Consider the following 14,243-nt stretch of genomic DNA (forward strand, 5'->3'; position numbering starts at 1 on the left):
TGTTTATCATACATATTGATTTTGTGATTCTATCATTTAACTGAATTTCAGTTAACTGACCAACTTCCATTCTCAGGCCCATTAGGTGAGAAGACTTACACTGAATTTTAACAATGCACACCTGTACCTCACTGGGTTGTGGAGATTTTTTTAAAAATAACAATCAGAAATGCTTACTGGCACACTGAAAAGCATATAAAAGTACTAAGTAAACATTTTATACATTATAATTACTATCAATGGGTATAGAAGGAAGCTATTAGAACACTATTCACTAGGATTCATGAGAACAGAAGTTTTTATAAGTACTATAAAGATAAATTCCCATGAAGAGGCCTTCTTGAATTATATGAAGCCTCAATACTCCCAGTTACAGATGGAAAATATTTTCTATAGTCATTGAATTGTACATCTCAGCTTAAAATCCTAGAATATGGTCTCAAATGACAAGATTCAGAAATCAAGCAAAACAGAGAATATTGGCTCCATAACTTCCCAACTATGTGAACGTGGGTAAGTTACTTAAATTTCAAAAGATTCAATTTTTCATCCTGAAATACTTCAGGGCTACTGTGAAGCTTAAAGTGGATAACAAAATATGAAAGCACAAAATACAATGCCTGTCACATATAAAAAGCACCTAAAATACATTTACTTCCCATTGTCAATTGTGATGCTAATTTAGAGACAGACGGCTTAAAACACTCTTAAACTACTTAACTATAAAACATTTTGATAAAGAATGCTTTTCAAGATCTCTACTTTCTCAGCCTCATTGTAAGTAACAATTATCATTACAGGGATAAAAAATGAGTGTTATGACTTCCCAGGTGGCACCGGTTGGTAAAGAATCCGCCTGCCAATGCAGGAGACACAGGTACCATTCCTGAGTCAGGTAGATCCCCTGGAGAAAGAAATGGCAACCCATTCCAGTATTCTTGCCTGGAAAACTTATGGAGAGAGGAGTCTGGCAGGCTACAGTCCATGAGGTCACAAAGAGTCAGACACGATTAAGCAGGCATACAAGGATGCCATGTGCAGAGGGGAGGAAATGAGCTAGATGGGTTGAGTATGAACTCAAGGCACCTCTGGATATGAATGCCAGCCCTATCACTTACTACTTTATCTCAGATAAATTACTGATAGTCTCTCTGTAACAACTTACTCATCTATAAAAATGAAACAATACCAACCTCACAGAGTGGCAGTAAATCAAGAGAGAAATTAAATGTATGAATATACAGTCAGAATATATGAACAGTGGCTAACACATGGCAGAGCGCCGAAGAACTGATGCTTTGAACTGTTGCGCTCGAGAAGATTCTTGAGAGGTCCTTGGACTACCAGGATATCAAACTTGTGAATCCTAAGATAAATCGATCTTGAATATTCATTGGAAGGACTGATGTTGAAGCTGAAGCTCCAATATGCTGACCACCGGATGCGAAGGGCCAACGAAATGGAAAAGACCCTGATGCTGGAAACACTGAGGGCAAGAGAAGGGAGCGACAAAGGATGAGATGGTTGGATGGCATCACCAACTCACTGGACGTGATTCAGAGCAAACCCCGCGAGATGCTAAAGGACAGGGAGGGCTGGAGTGCCGCAGTCCATGGGGTCACAAAGAGTTGGACACAACTGAGTCACTGAACAGCAACATAAAGGTTACATCTGCTGCTGCTATGTCACTTCAGTCGTGTCCGACTCTGTGCAACCCCATAGACAGCAGCCCACCAGGCTCCCCCGTCCCTGGGATTCTCCAGGCAAGAACACTGAAGGGGGTTGCCATTTCCTTCTCCAATGCATGAAAGTGAAAAGTCAAAGTGAAGTTACTCAGTCGTGTCCAACTCCTAGCAACCCCATGGACTGCAGCCTTCTAGGCTCCTCCGTCCATGGATTTTCCAGACAAGAGTACTGGAGTGGGGTGCCATCGCCTTCTCCATAAAGGTTACATACCTGCTCTTTATTTAACTATCACTACAACATGTAAAGATAGATTAGATGAGACTTAGAGTTTCCTTTATCTCATAGAAATTCAGCATCTAAAAACAAGTAATGTTTCTTTTTTCCTTTATTGTGGTAAAATATATGTAACATAAAAATAGCTATTTTAACCACATTTAGGTATACAATTCAGTGACATTATTTCCATAGTGTTGTGCAACCATCCCCACTATTTCCAAAACTTTTTCATCACCTCAAATAGAAACTCCCTACCCATTAAGCAATAAGTACCCATTCCCTGGGCTTCCCCAGTGGCTCAGTGGTAAAGAATCCACCTGCAATGCAGGAGATGCAGGTTTGATTCCTGGGTCAGGAAGATCCCCTGGAGGAGGACATGGCAACCCACTCCAGTATCCTTGCCTGGAGAATCCCATGGACAGAGGAGACTGGTGGGCTACCATTCACGGGGTCGCAAAGAGTCGGACACGACTGAAGCCAACTGAGTACCCATTCTCCACTTCTCCTACCCCATGAAACACTCTACCTACATCTGTCTCTATGTATTTGCCTCTAGTAGGTAATTTATAGGGCTTCCCTGTTGGCTCAGCAGTAAAGAATATGCCTGCAATGCCCGAGACCCAGGAGACCCAGGTTCAATCCCTGGGTTGGGAAGATCCCATGGAGGAGGGCATGGCAACCCACTTCAGTACTCTGGTCTGGAGAATCCCAAGGACAGAGGAGCCTGGCAGGCTACACAGGGTCGCACAGTCAGACGTGACTGAAGCGACTAACAGGGAATTTACGTAAGTAGAACCTTACAGTATTTTTTCTTTGTGTCCGGCCTATTTAACTTGGAATGTGTTTTCAAAATTCACTCACATGGTAACAGGTACAGCATTTCATTCCATTATAAGGCCTAATAGTATTTCATCACGTATACATACATTTCATTCACTCATTCATCTCAATGGGCACTTGGGTTGTTCCTATCCTCTGGCTGTTAAGAATAATGATAAGTGAAAACAAGTAAACAAGGATCTATTTGAGTCACTGTTTCCAATCATCTGGGTTATATATTTAGGGAAGAATTACTGGGTCACATGATAGTTCTATGTTTAATCTTTTGATGAACCACCAAATTCTTCCACAGCACACGCAACACTGTTTCTGTTCCTGATCTTAGGGGAAAACTGTTCAGCTATTCACCATTGAGTATATCAGCTGCACGTTAGTCACATACAGCCTTTATCATGTTGAGAAACATGATACCTTTCTATTCCTTTCTATTCTACCTTTCTATTCCTATTCCATTGTGTGCTTTATCAAGGAAAGGAGCTTGACCACCAAATGCATTTTCTGAGCCAATTAAGATGATCATGTGGGTGCTTCTTCCTTCATTCTGGTAACGCAGTACATTACACTGACTGATTTTTGTATGTTGAGTCATCCTTCCATTCATGGGATAAATTATACTTGGTCATAGTATATAATCCTTTTAACATGCTGTTGAATGCTCTTTGCTGTATTTTGTTGAAGATTTCTGCATCTATAGCCATTAAACACATTAGTCTACAGTTGTCTTTGCTTGCAGTGTCTTTCCCTGGCTTCAGAATCAGGGTAATGCTGGCCTCACAGGAATTACCAAGAGTTGCTTTATTTTAAATATTTTGAAAGAGTTTGAGAGACAGATTGGTATTATTTCTTCCTTACCCGTTAGACCAAATTCCAGACTTTGCTTTGTTGAAAGGATTTTTACTACTGATTCAATCTCCTTACTTGTTACAAATCTGCATTCAGATTTTCTACTTATCTCTGCATCAGTTTTGTAGCTTGTACATTTCTAGGAATTTGCCCATTTCATCTAGGCTATCCAGTTTTTGTTGTATATAGTTGTTCATAATTTTCTTATATAATCCTTTTTATTTCTATAGTTAGTGGTAATGTCTGCTCTTAAATTTCCCATTTAGTAAGTTGAGTCTTCTTTTTTACTTAAGTCAATCTAGTTAAAGGTTTGTCATTTTTGCTGGTATTTTCAGATACCAGTTTTGGTTGCATTGATTTTCTCCATAACTTGTCTGCTTTCTAGCTCATTTTTCTGTGCTCTGGTCATCATTTCCTTCCTTCTGTTAGCTTTGGATTTAGTTTCGTCTTCTTTTGCAAGTGCCTCCAGGTATTAAATTACACACTTCAGTATCCTTCCCGGGATGGACAGAGGAGCCCAGTGGGAGTCCATAGGGTGGCAAAGGGCTGGACACAACTCAGCAACTGAGCAAGCATGCCAGGTGTCCAATTAAGTCCTCCAGGCGTGCAATTAAGTTACTTATTTCAGATTTTTCTTCTTTTGTAAACATAAACTTTTACACTATAAATTTCCTTCTGAACACTATTTTTGTTGTCATAATTTTGGTATATTGTATTTTCATTTTCATTCAATATATTTTCTAATTTTCCTTGTGATTTCTTCATTGTCCCATTGGTTGTGTAAGAGAATATTATTTACCTTACAGATACTTGTGTATTTTCCAGTTTTATGTTATTGATTCTTAGATTCATGTCATTATGGTCAAAAAAGATTCTTGTTTGGCTTCAATCTTCCCAAATTTATTAAAAGTTGTTTGTGATTGGAAATACAGTCTAACTTTGAGACTATTTCACGCACACTCTTTTGTTGCTGCTGCTGCTGCTGCTGCTAAGTCGCTTCAGTCGTGTCCGACTCTGTGGGACCCCATAGACGGCAGCCCACCAGGCTCCCCCATCCCTGGGATTCTCCAGGCAAGAACACTGGAGTGGGCTGCCATTTCCTTCTCCAATGCATGAAAGTGAAAAGTGAAAGTGAAGTCGCTCATATCTGACTCTTAGCGACCCCGTGGACTGAAGCCTACCAGGTCCCTCTGTCCATGGGATTTGCCAGGCAAGAGCACTGGAGTGGGTGCCATCGCCTTCTCGCTTTTGTTGCTAAGTGCAGTCTACTGTATGCATCTGTCAGCAGACACTTACTGTGACTGGTTTACAGCACTGTGCAAGCCCTCTGGTTTACTGTTGATCTTTTTCTCATTGTTCTCTCCATTAGTGAAAGTAGGGTATTAAAATCTCCAACTATTAATGTGTAACTGTCTCTTCCTCCCTTTAAGTCTTTATATATTTAAGAGCATTTTTCCTTTATATATTTAGGAGCTGTGTTGTTTGGGTCATATGCTTGTAACTGCTGCATCTTCCTGATGAATTGAAATTTTTATCAATCTATAATGACCTTCATTGCTTCCAGTAACCTTTTTACTTAAAATTTTTTTTCATAATAATACAGATCCTTCTCAATTTACAACAGACTTAATTCCTGATAAACCTGTAAGTTGAAAATATCATAAGTCAAAAATGCATTAATACACCTAATTTACTGAACACCACAGGAGAGCCTAGGCTACCATAAACAGGCTCAGAACCTTATATTAGCCTATAGTTGGGCAAAACCACCCAACATGAAGCCTACTTTATAATAAAGTGTTGAGTACCTTGTATAATTTCAACAAAAGTGAAAGAGAGAACCGCAGTATGGGTACAGAATGGCTGTCACTGTGACAGCTGTTTACCCTCGTGACTGTGTGCCTGACTGGGAACCACAGCCCACTGTCACCATCCAGAAACCTGAGTGTTGCATCACATACTGCCAGCCCAGGAAAAGATGAAAATTCAAAATCTGAAGTACAGCACCTATTGAATGCATATGGCTTTCACACCATCATAAAGTCAAAAAATTATTAAGGCAAAACACCATAAGTTGAGGAGCACTACAGCTTTCCTTGGTTATTAGAATTTGAGTGGAATAATTCTTTCCATTTGTATTAACTTTCAACCTCATTGTGTCAATATCTAAAAGGAATGTTTTTTTAGACTTTATATGCATGGCTGATTTTTTTTTTATTCTGCCAATCTTTGCCCTTTAATTAGAGAACTTAATCCAATTATAATCAAAGTAAGTTCTGCAGTCATGAAATTAAAAGATGCCTGCTCCTTGGAAGGAAAGCTATGACAGACCTAGACGGCTTATTACAAAGCAGAGATATCACTTTGCCAACAAAGGTCCATATAATCAAAACTATGGTTTTTCCAGAAGTCATGTATGGATGTGAGAGCTGGACCATAAAGAAAGCTGATTATCCTAACTTTCCAAAGAAATTCTCTCCCTGGCTTTTTCCCCTCAGGCCTTGTGTGATCCAGTGCATGATTCAGCCATAATCTTTTGCCCCAACTGCAGATTTTTGTATTTGCTTACAATATCCACTCTGAATGTATTTTGAATTAGGTGAAATAAATATGAGCATCGTACATGAGTCCTTTAAGAAGCTCCCAAGCAGGTTAGAATACACAAACCCAGTAAACTGGGAATAAAGTCTGCTCTGCTCCCTCTGGAAGCAGGGACATACACTGGGAGCACACGCTGCTTCTTCAGTGTTGCTGCCAAGCTGGGGAAGGCAGGAGGCACAGACAGGTAAAGTGTCACAAAGCTCTATCACTGTTCTTAAACTGCCTTTCCCCTGCCCCAGCATTCACTCTGCTGTCAAACACTATTTTTCTGAGTTCTGGCAAAGTTGGTTCTAATGATTTCTGTTTGTTTTCAAATGTTTTTGTGGAGGAATGGGGTTTGGGAGCTGTCCACTCCATCATTCTGCTGATCTTACTTTACATATTTATTTTTAAAGGCCTAAAATCCCATAATAGAGCAAGACCCAAATTTACTAATGCAACATCTATTATTTTGTACATTTTAATCTAGGAGATGCCTTCAGTGGCTATTTCCAGAATTTCTACAGAGATCCATTAACTGGATTGAGGGGTTAAACTGTTGTAATCAAATACGAGCAGTCACATAAATTATTAACTTAATGGATACAATTTCTTAGATGTCTTTGAATACTTTCACTACTCTGCTGTCTCTTGTTTGCTGTGATGTGCTAGATGGTAGTAAAATACTAGAAAAACATACACGGCCTACTATTCTTAATTAAATAGCTCTTTTTCCCCCTAAATATGTGATTTTAGTTTCACAAGATACATATAAATAACAGAAATATGGCAATGATAATTTTAATAGAAATAAGAATATCAGGATTTCAAGGTGGTATTTCACAAAGAACAGAGAATACAGCCAAAAACAGCCTATCAGGTATTTTCCAAAAGTTTAAGAAACACTGTGAGGTGAATGCAATACTTAATGTATTAAATTTTAGATCCATTACAACTCCAAACTAAAATGATTTATGTAACTGCTTTTATAAACTGAAGTCAAAAAATACATTAAACAGATGGAGAAATACACAGTTACTTGGACTGGAAGAACCAATATTGTGAAAATGACTACAGTGCCCAAAGCAACCTACAGATCCAAGGCAATCCCTATCAAACTACCAATGGTATTTTTTCACAGGACCAGAAAAAAAAATAATTTCACAATTGGTATAGAACACAAAAGACCCTTAATAGCCAAAACAATCTTGAGAAAGAAAACAGGAGCTGGAGGAAATAATCTTCCTGACTTCCTTGGCTGCCCACGTGGCTCAGTGGTAAAGAACCTGCCTGCCAATGTAGGAGACGCAAAAGACGCAGGTTTGATCTCTGGGTCCAGAAGATCTCCTGGAAAAGGAAATGGCAATCCACTCCAGTATTCCTGCCTGGAAAACTCCATGGACAGAGGGGCCTGGGAGGCTACAGTCCATGGGGTCACAAAGAGCTGGACAAGACTGATCACACAGCACGACTTCAGACTATACCTCAAAGATACAGTCATCTAGACAGTATGGTACTGTCACAAAAACAGAAATGCAGACCAATGAGACAAGACAGAAAGCCCAGAGATAAACTACACCCCTACGGGCACCTTATCTTTGACAAAGGAGGAATATACAACGGAGAATACAGTAAGAATACATAGTGCAAGAATATACAAAGGACAAAAGACACCCTCTTCAATAAGTAGGGCTGGGAAAACTGGACAACTGCATCTAAAAAATGAAACAAGAACAACTCCTAACACCATACACAAAAGTAAACTCAAAATGGACTAAAGGCTTAAATGTAAGTTCAGAAACTATAAGCTCTTAGAGGAAAACATAGGGAATATACTGCTTGACATAAACCACAGCAAGATCCTCTATGACCCACCTCCTATTTATGGAAATAAAAACAAAAATAAACAAGTAGGATCTAATTAAACTTAAAAGCTTTTGCAAAGCAAAGGAAACTATAAACAAGTTAGAAAAATAACCCTCAGGATGGGAGAAAATAATAGCAAACAAAACAACTGACAAAGGGTTAATCTCCAAAATTTACAAGCAGCTCAGGCAGCACTAGAAAAAACAAACAACCCAATCAAAAAGTGGGCAAAAAACCTAAATAGACATTATACAAAGACATACAGATAGCTAATAAACACATGAAAAGATGCTCAGCATCACTCAGTATTAGAGAACTGTGAATCAAAACTACAATGAGGTATCACCTCACACAGGTCAGAATGGCTATCATCAAAAATTCTACAAACAATAAATACTAAGGAGGGTGTGTGCTCTTGCACTGTTGGTGGGAATGCAAATCGATGGAGAAGAGTATGGAGATTCCTTAAAACTCCAGGAATAAAACTACCATATAACCCAACCGTCCCACTGCTGGGCACATACCCTGAGGAAACCATAACTGAAAGAGACACATGTACCCCAGTGTTCACTGCAGCGCTATTTACAGCAGCTAGGACATGGGAGCAACCTAGATGTCCGTCAGCAGATGAGTGCATAAACAGGGTGGAGGAGTACTCAGCCACGACACTGGAGTCAGTTCGAATGATGTAGATGAACCTAGAGCCAATTATACAGAGCGAAGTAAGTCAGAAAGAGAAAAGCAGATGTCACAGATTAACACATACATATGGAATCCAGAGAGATGCACTGCTGACCCTAGTCGCAGGGCAGCGATGGAGGCAGACTTGTGGACACAGCGGGGGAGGGGCGGGTGGGATGACCTAAAGGAGAAGATGGGACACATACACTGTCATGTGTGAGACAGCCAGCCGGTGGAGGCTGCTGTACGATGTAAGGAGCTCAAACTCTGTGTTTCACAGACAACCCGCGGGCGTGGGATGGGGTGGGAGGCGGGTTCAAGATTGAGGGGACATATGTACATGTTGATGTGTGGCAGAAACTAACATAATATTGTAAAGCGATTATCCTCTAATTAAAAATAATTTTTTTAAAAAACATATTCATATGGTATTTGCTAAAGTCAACTAAAATTATAGTAGTTATGATAAAAATATATTTTTAAAGATACTATCAATAAGATACATGTATACCATTCTAAAACATTTGTCAGTTTTTACTAACAGGAAAATATTCTTAAAACCTTTTAACTTGATCTGTAGAATAAACAATTTAATAGCTATGTTTATGAGTAGAAAAGAAAAAAATACCAGGAAAATTTATCAATTATGAAAGTTCCATCCTAGGCCTTTGAAACTTTATTATACATTTTTAAGTTGTTAATTCACTAAAACTGTAATACATTCCACAGCAGAGCTTATCAGATACCAATGAGAAATTAATTTACTGAGTGAATCAAGATCAATATTTATTTAACATAACAGTATAGAATAGAAAATTATTTCATGAAACCTTTAGTTGTATTTTATGTATACATGAAAAGCCATTCTCTACTATTCTACTCCACAACACTATTCCATCAGAACAAAGAGGCTAAAAGAGGACACACACACCCCCGCCACAGCACAGTCTTAAGCACAGGAAAGGATTACTCCCTGAATTGCAGTGAGGTTCAGAGGCAATTACTTTGAAAAATTACTTGGGATGAACAGAAAGAGAACAGATTCATATACACAGCGGGGGCCGCAGGGGGCGGGCAGGAGAGGGTGAGAGAATCGAGAGAGCAGTACTGAAATGCATACATTTATCACGTGTAAACAGACTGCTAACAGGAAGGTGCTGTGTAACGCAGGGAGCTCAGCCCAGCCCTCTGTGACAACCCAGAGGGGTGGGATGGGTTGGGAGGCGGGAGGGAGGTTCAAGGGGGGGACATATATGGATACCCATGGCTGATTCACATTGATGTATGGCAGAAACTAACGCAGCCCTATAAAGCAATTATCTGCATACTAAAAATGAACTTTTTAAAAAAGAAAAATATATAAAAATTTTTTAATTAGGATGAAAAAGATTTAAACTATTTTATTACTTTTATCAGGTTATTTCTTCATATATAACTAATTCATAATTCAGAAACCATAAAAATCTGAAGCAAACTTCTAATCTGTCATAAATTAACAGGTTTCAAAACATGTCACATTCTAGGAAACATTTACATAATTAGTCTCAAAGCTGTAAATATTAGATAAATTCATAGTACTTAAGTGGCATATTAAATCTTGCTCCTTAAAGAACTCTTTAGTTTCCCTCTATTTCAACCATAAATATGACTTTACTATAAGGTGTGTACCATGGCACTCTGCTCAGCTGGCATCTATTTGTGTTACATCAGATTTAAATATATAACAAACTTAATCCATTTCTTAATAAATATATAGACTTTTTAAAATGTTTCACTGCAAAGTATAATCTGCTGAGAAATTTCTAATCACAAAAAAATCACATCATGTCTATAAAATTTATAGTTTACCATAAAGATTATTTTAATAGACTTAACTGTGTAAAATGCTTTGCTAGTGAGTAATCCTGTAAATAGCAGAAACTGTTATTACACAATTAGTCTTTGCAGACAAAATGAATGAACGAATGAATGAATTCGCTCAGTCGTGTCTGACTCTTTGCGACCCCGTGGACTGTAGCCCACCAGGCTCCTCTGTCCATGGGATTTTCCGGGCAAGAATACTAGAGTGGGTTGCCATTCCCTTCTCCAGGGATCTTCCCGACCCAGGGTTGGAACTCGGGTCTCTGGCATTGTAGGCAGACGCTTACCGTCTGAGCCACCAGGGAACTGAAGTGTTCTTACTGCGTAAATCGGACTGACAAACCCAGTACCATTTAGGACAGACTTTCCAAATTCCTTCTAGTGCTCAGTTTTCAGTTAATCCGTATATAGTGCCTAAATTTAGGCATATACATGTTATTTCTGGTTTCATCTAAGATGAGACTTAAATCTAGGACTTCACTGATATTCTGCTTTTACTAGGAAGTATTGGGACTACATCTCAATTCTGAATTTAAAAAACTGTTCTGACAAAGTTCTTAAATGGAATTATTAATAATTAATTCTTTTTTTCAACAAATGTTTGCCTGGGCACTGTGTGTAGAGTGGTGAATGTGCACAGCTTCTGCCTTCATGGAGACGCTGCCTTATTCAAGGTCGAGGAGAGTACAGTCGATTGGCAAGGAGAACCAGAAAGATAATAAGGCAGCAGGGCTTTAGGGAACCCAAGCTCCAGTCCCAGGTCCACTGTCTGCCAAACATTAGCCAAGTTTCTTAATCTCTCTAAGACTTAATCTCTTCCTTTATAAAATGAAAATTAAACAAAAAGTTCAATATCAACAACTCCCACAAAGTTACTTCAAGGGTTAAATATAAAAAACACAAAAAGTGACCAGGACATTAGTGGTACTATTATTAAATATTCAAAACATTCACAAATTCAGGGACTGGCACATAGAATCCATTCAATATTCACTCTGAGACAAGAAACTTTAAACACCATTTCCAAAGAAAGTGCATCAACCAGAAAATACATGATACTGTATTTAAACCCAACTACTGTGCCTAATATAGGTAGTTAACATCTTTTGCTTCACTTTATACTCCTCAACCTAGAGTTGCATTTAAAAGATATTTTAAAATATGTAAGCATTTCACCTAGTAACATAAAAGAGGAATTAAAAGTTAATTTTTAAAAGCTCATGCTAACCCAAACTGCATACTGTTGTTACATAAAGCAAGTGAAAGTTGCTCAGTTGTGTCCAACTCTTAGTGACCCCATGGACTATACAGTCCATGGAATTCTCCAGGCCAGAATACTGGAGTGGGTAGCTTGTTCCCTTCTCCAGGGGATCTTCCCAACCCAGGGATCAAATCCAGGTCTCCCGCGTTGCAGGCGGATTCTTTACCAGCTGAGCCACAAGGGAAGTCCAAGAATACTGGAGTGGACAGGTTATCCCTTCTCCAGAGGATCTTCCCGACCCAGGAATTGAACCAGGGTCTCCTGTATTGCAGGTGGATTCTTTAACAACTGAGCTATCAGGGAAGCTCCTACATAAAGCAAAATTTAGTACAAAATTTAAGTAACAAAAGAATAAAGAAATAAAATGGCTGGTCAAAGAAGTTCAAGCACTTATTAAAACACCCAAAGAAGTTAATTTGTCCATTACAGCCACAGCACTCTAGTTCATGAACCCAAATATTCATGAATACATAAAAAAATGACATTCTCTGAGTATTACTTTTAACATAAAAATCTTTCAAAGTGATGCTGCAAAAAAACCCATTAATACATGCAAAACCATCTTATAGATTCTAAAATTTACCTGTTTGAGTCCTTCATCAGTCAGTTTGTCCTGGTTGCCTACATGAACTTTCTGAAGTAAAGGACAGTGAGAGGCAACTGCAATAATAGAGGTGTCAGAAAGCTGTTTACACCTGTAAGCTGTATACCTAAGAAGTCCAGGACATTTAAATGCTAGAACACATACGCCAGTATCAGACATACTGCGACAATCAGAAATGTTGATTTCAATTATATTTTGACTTCTTGATGCAATTTTTTCCAATAATTCATCAGTGACCTATGAGAGGGGAGAAAAAAAGCAATAAATTTAAAACTTTGCTAAAAATGGAAACTTACTTTCTATTCTTTCATTAAATTTTTTCTAATATATAACAATTAGATTATAGCATGAAAACCACAATCAAAAAGCTTCTTAATATTAAAGCATAATAAGAACTGTCATACAATTTAAAAAATATATTTATATGTGGTCTTTTGTCTGCAGTTCCTAGAACAGAGCTCCTGAAGTCCTAGGAAATTCCTGAGTGATGGGAATGTCTTTTGCTCTTTTTAGCTAGCCCCTTGTGACCACGACTGAGTTTACAGTAATGGAATGACCCAAGTGGGGGCCCTAGAGAGCTTTAGGACGGCACCGGTCACCAGAAAGACCAGACACCATGTGATTAGAGTGTGGAAACTTCCAGTCCCATCCTCTGACTTTCTGGGAAGAGAGGAAGCTGAAGATGGGTATAAAACCTCTTGAACAATGAGATCTGGAGGGCTTCTGAGTTGGTGAATATTAAAGTGCTGTGAGGGTGATGTGCCTTTAGAGGACAGGGAAGCTCCATACCCTCTCCCTGAAACCTTGCCCTAGGCATCTTTTCCATTTATCTGGTCTTGGGTTACATCCTCTACACTGAAACAGTAAACATTAGTATTTTCCTGAGTTCTGATCACTCTAGCAAATTATCAGCTTGAGCAGGGGACATGGGGAACTTCTAGTTTTAAAGATGGTCAGTCAGAAGTATAGGTGGCTCCAGACTTCCCTGGTAGCTCAGATGGTAAAGCGTCTGCCTACAATGCGGGAGACCTGGGTTCGATCCCTGGGTTGAGAAGATCCTCTGGAGAAGGGGATGGCAACCCACTCTAGTACTCTTGCCTGGAAAATCCCATGGACAAAGGAGCCTGGAAGGCTGCAGTCCATGGGATCGCAAAGAGTTGGACATGACTGAGCGACTTCACTTTCAGGATTTGTGACGGGTATACTAAGCAGGGACAGTCATGGGACTGAGCCCTTAAACTGTAAGGTCTGCACTAACTCCAGGAGTTAGTGTCAGAATTGAACTGAACTGTTGGACACCTAGTTAGCGTCAGAGAATTTGTTAGCGTGGAAAAAAGCACACATTTGGTGTCAGAAACAGCAAGTGATAATATAATGTACTGGCTTTCAATAAAAGCCTAAAAATCTATCCTTGTTAGGAAAACACACTTTAATTAAACCTTTAAACTCACCAAAAACTCCCCACAAACAAAACTATATTAGAATTCTGAGTTGGTTCTTAACACAACAAATGGTATGTATCAGTCAACATGATGCATAAATCTTGACTTTTCACACATAATATTAGATGATACCTAACTCAGCAATCAATGCAAAGAATTAGAGGAACACAACAGAATGGGAAAGACTAGAGATCTCTTCAAGAAAACTAGAGATACCAAGGGAACTTTTCATGCAAAGATAGGCTCGATAAAGGACAGAAATGGTATGGACCTAACAGAAGCAGAAGATATTAAGAAGAGGTAG

At 38.9% G+C, this 14,243-nt stretch overlaps 1 protein-coding gene across 8 annotated transcripts in view; it reads right to left on the bottom strand.

Moving 5' to 3' along the window:
• The window catches only part of FBXL17 (F-box and leucine rich repeat protein 17), a 527,117-nt gene that overhangs the window by 495,126 nt on the left and 17,748 nt on the right, over positions 1–14,243 (bottom strand). For 6 of the 8 annotated variants that reach the window (XR_015168387.1, XM_086413345.1, XM_086413344.1 and 3 more), the window contains exon 3: positions 12,477–12,734. Coding sequence is in view for 7 of the 8 variants with exons in the window: in XM_086413345.1 (XP_086269471.1) it covers positions 12,477–12,734 (258 nt within the window). In the remaining variant the exon portion in view is untranslated. Of the gene's footprint in view, positions 1–3,237; positions 8,790–9,532; positions 12,202–12,476; positions 12,735–14,243 lie in introns of those variants that run through there. The other 2 variants (XM_086413350.1, XM_086413351.1) reach the window with 2 other exon arrangements.

The sequence above is a fragment of the Bos grunniens genome, chromosome 7 (assembly GCF_055505025.1).
Source record: "Bos grunniens cultivar Pamir isolate PY7600 chromosome 7, Bosgru_T2T1.0, whole genome shotgun sequence".
Classification (NCBI taxonomy): Eukaryota; Metazoa; Chordata; class Mammalia; order Artiodactyla; family Bovidae; genus Bos; species Bos grunniens.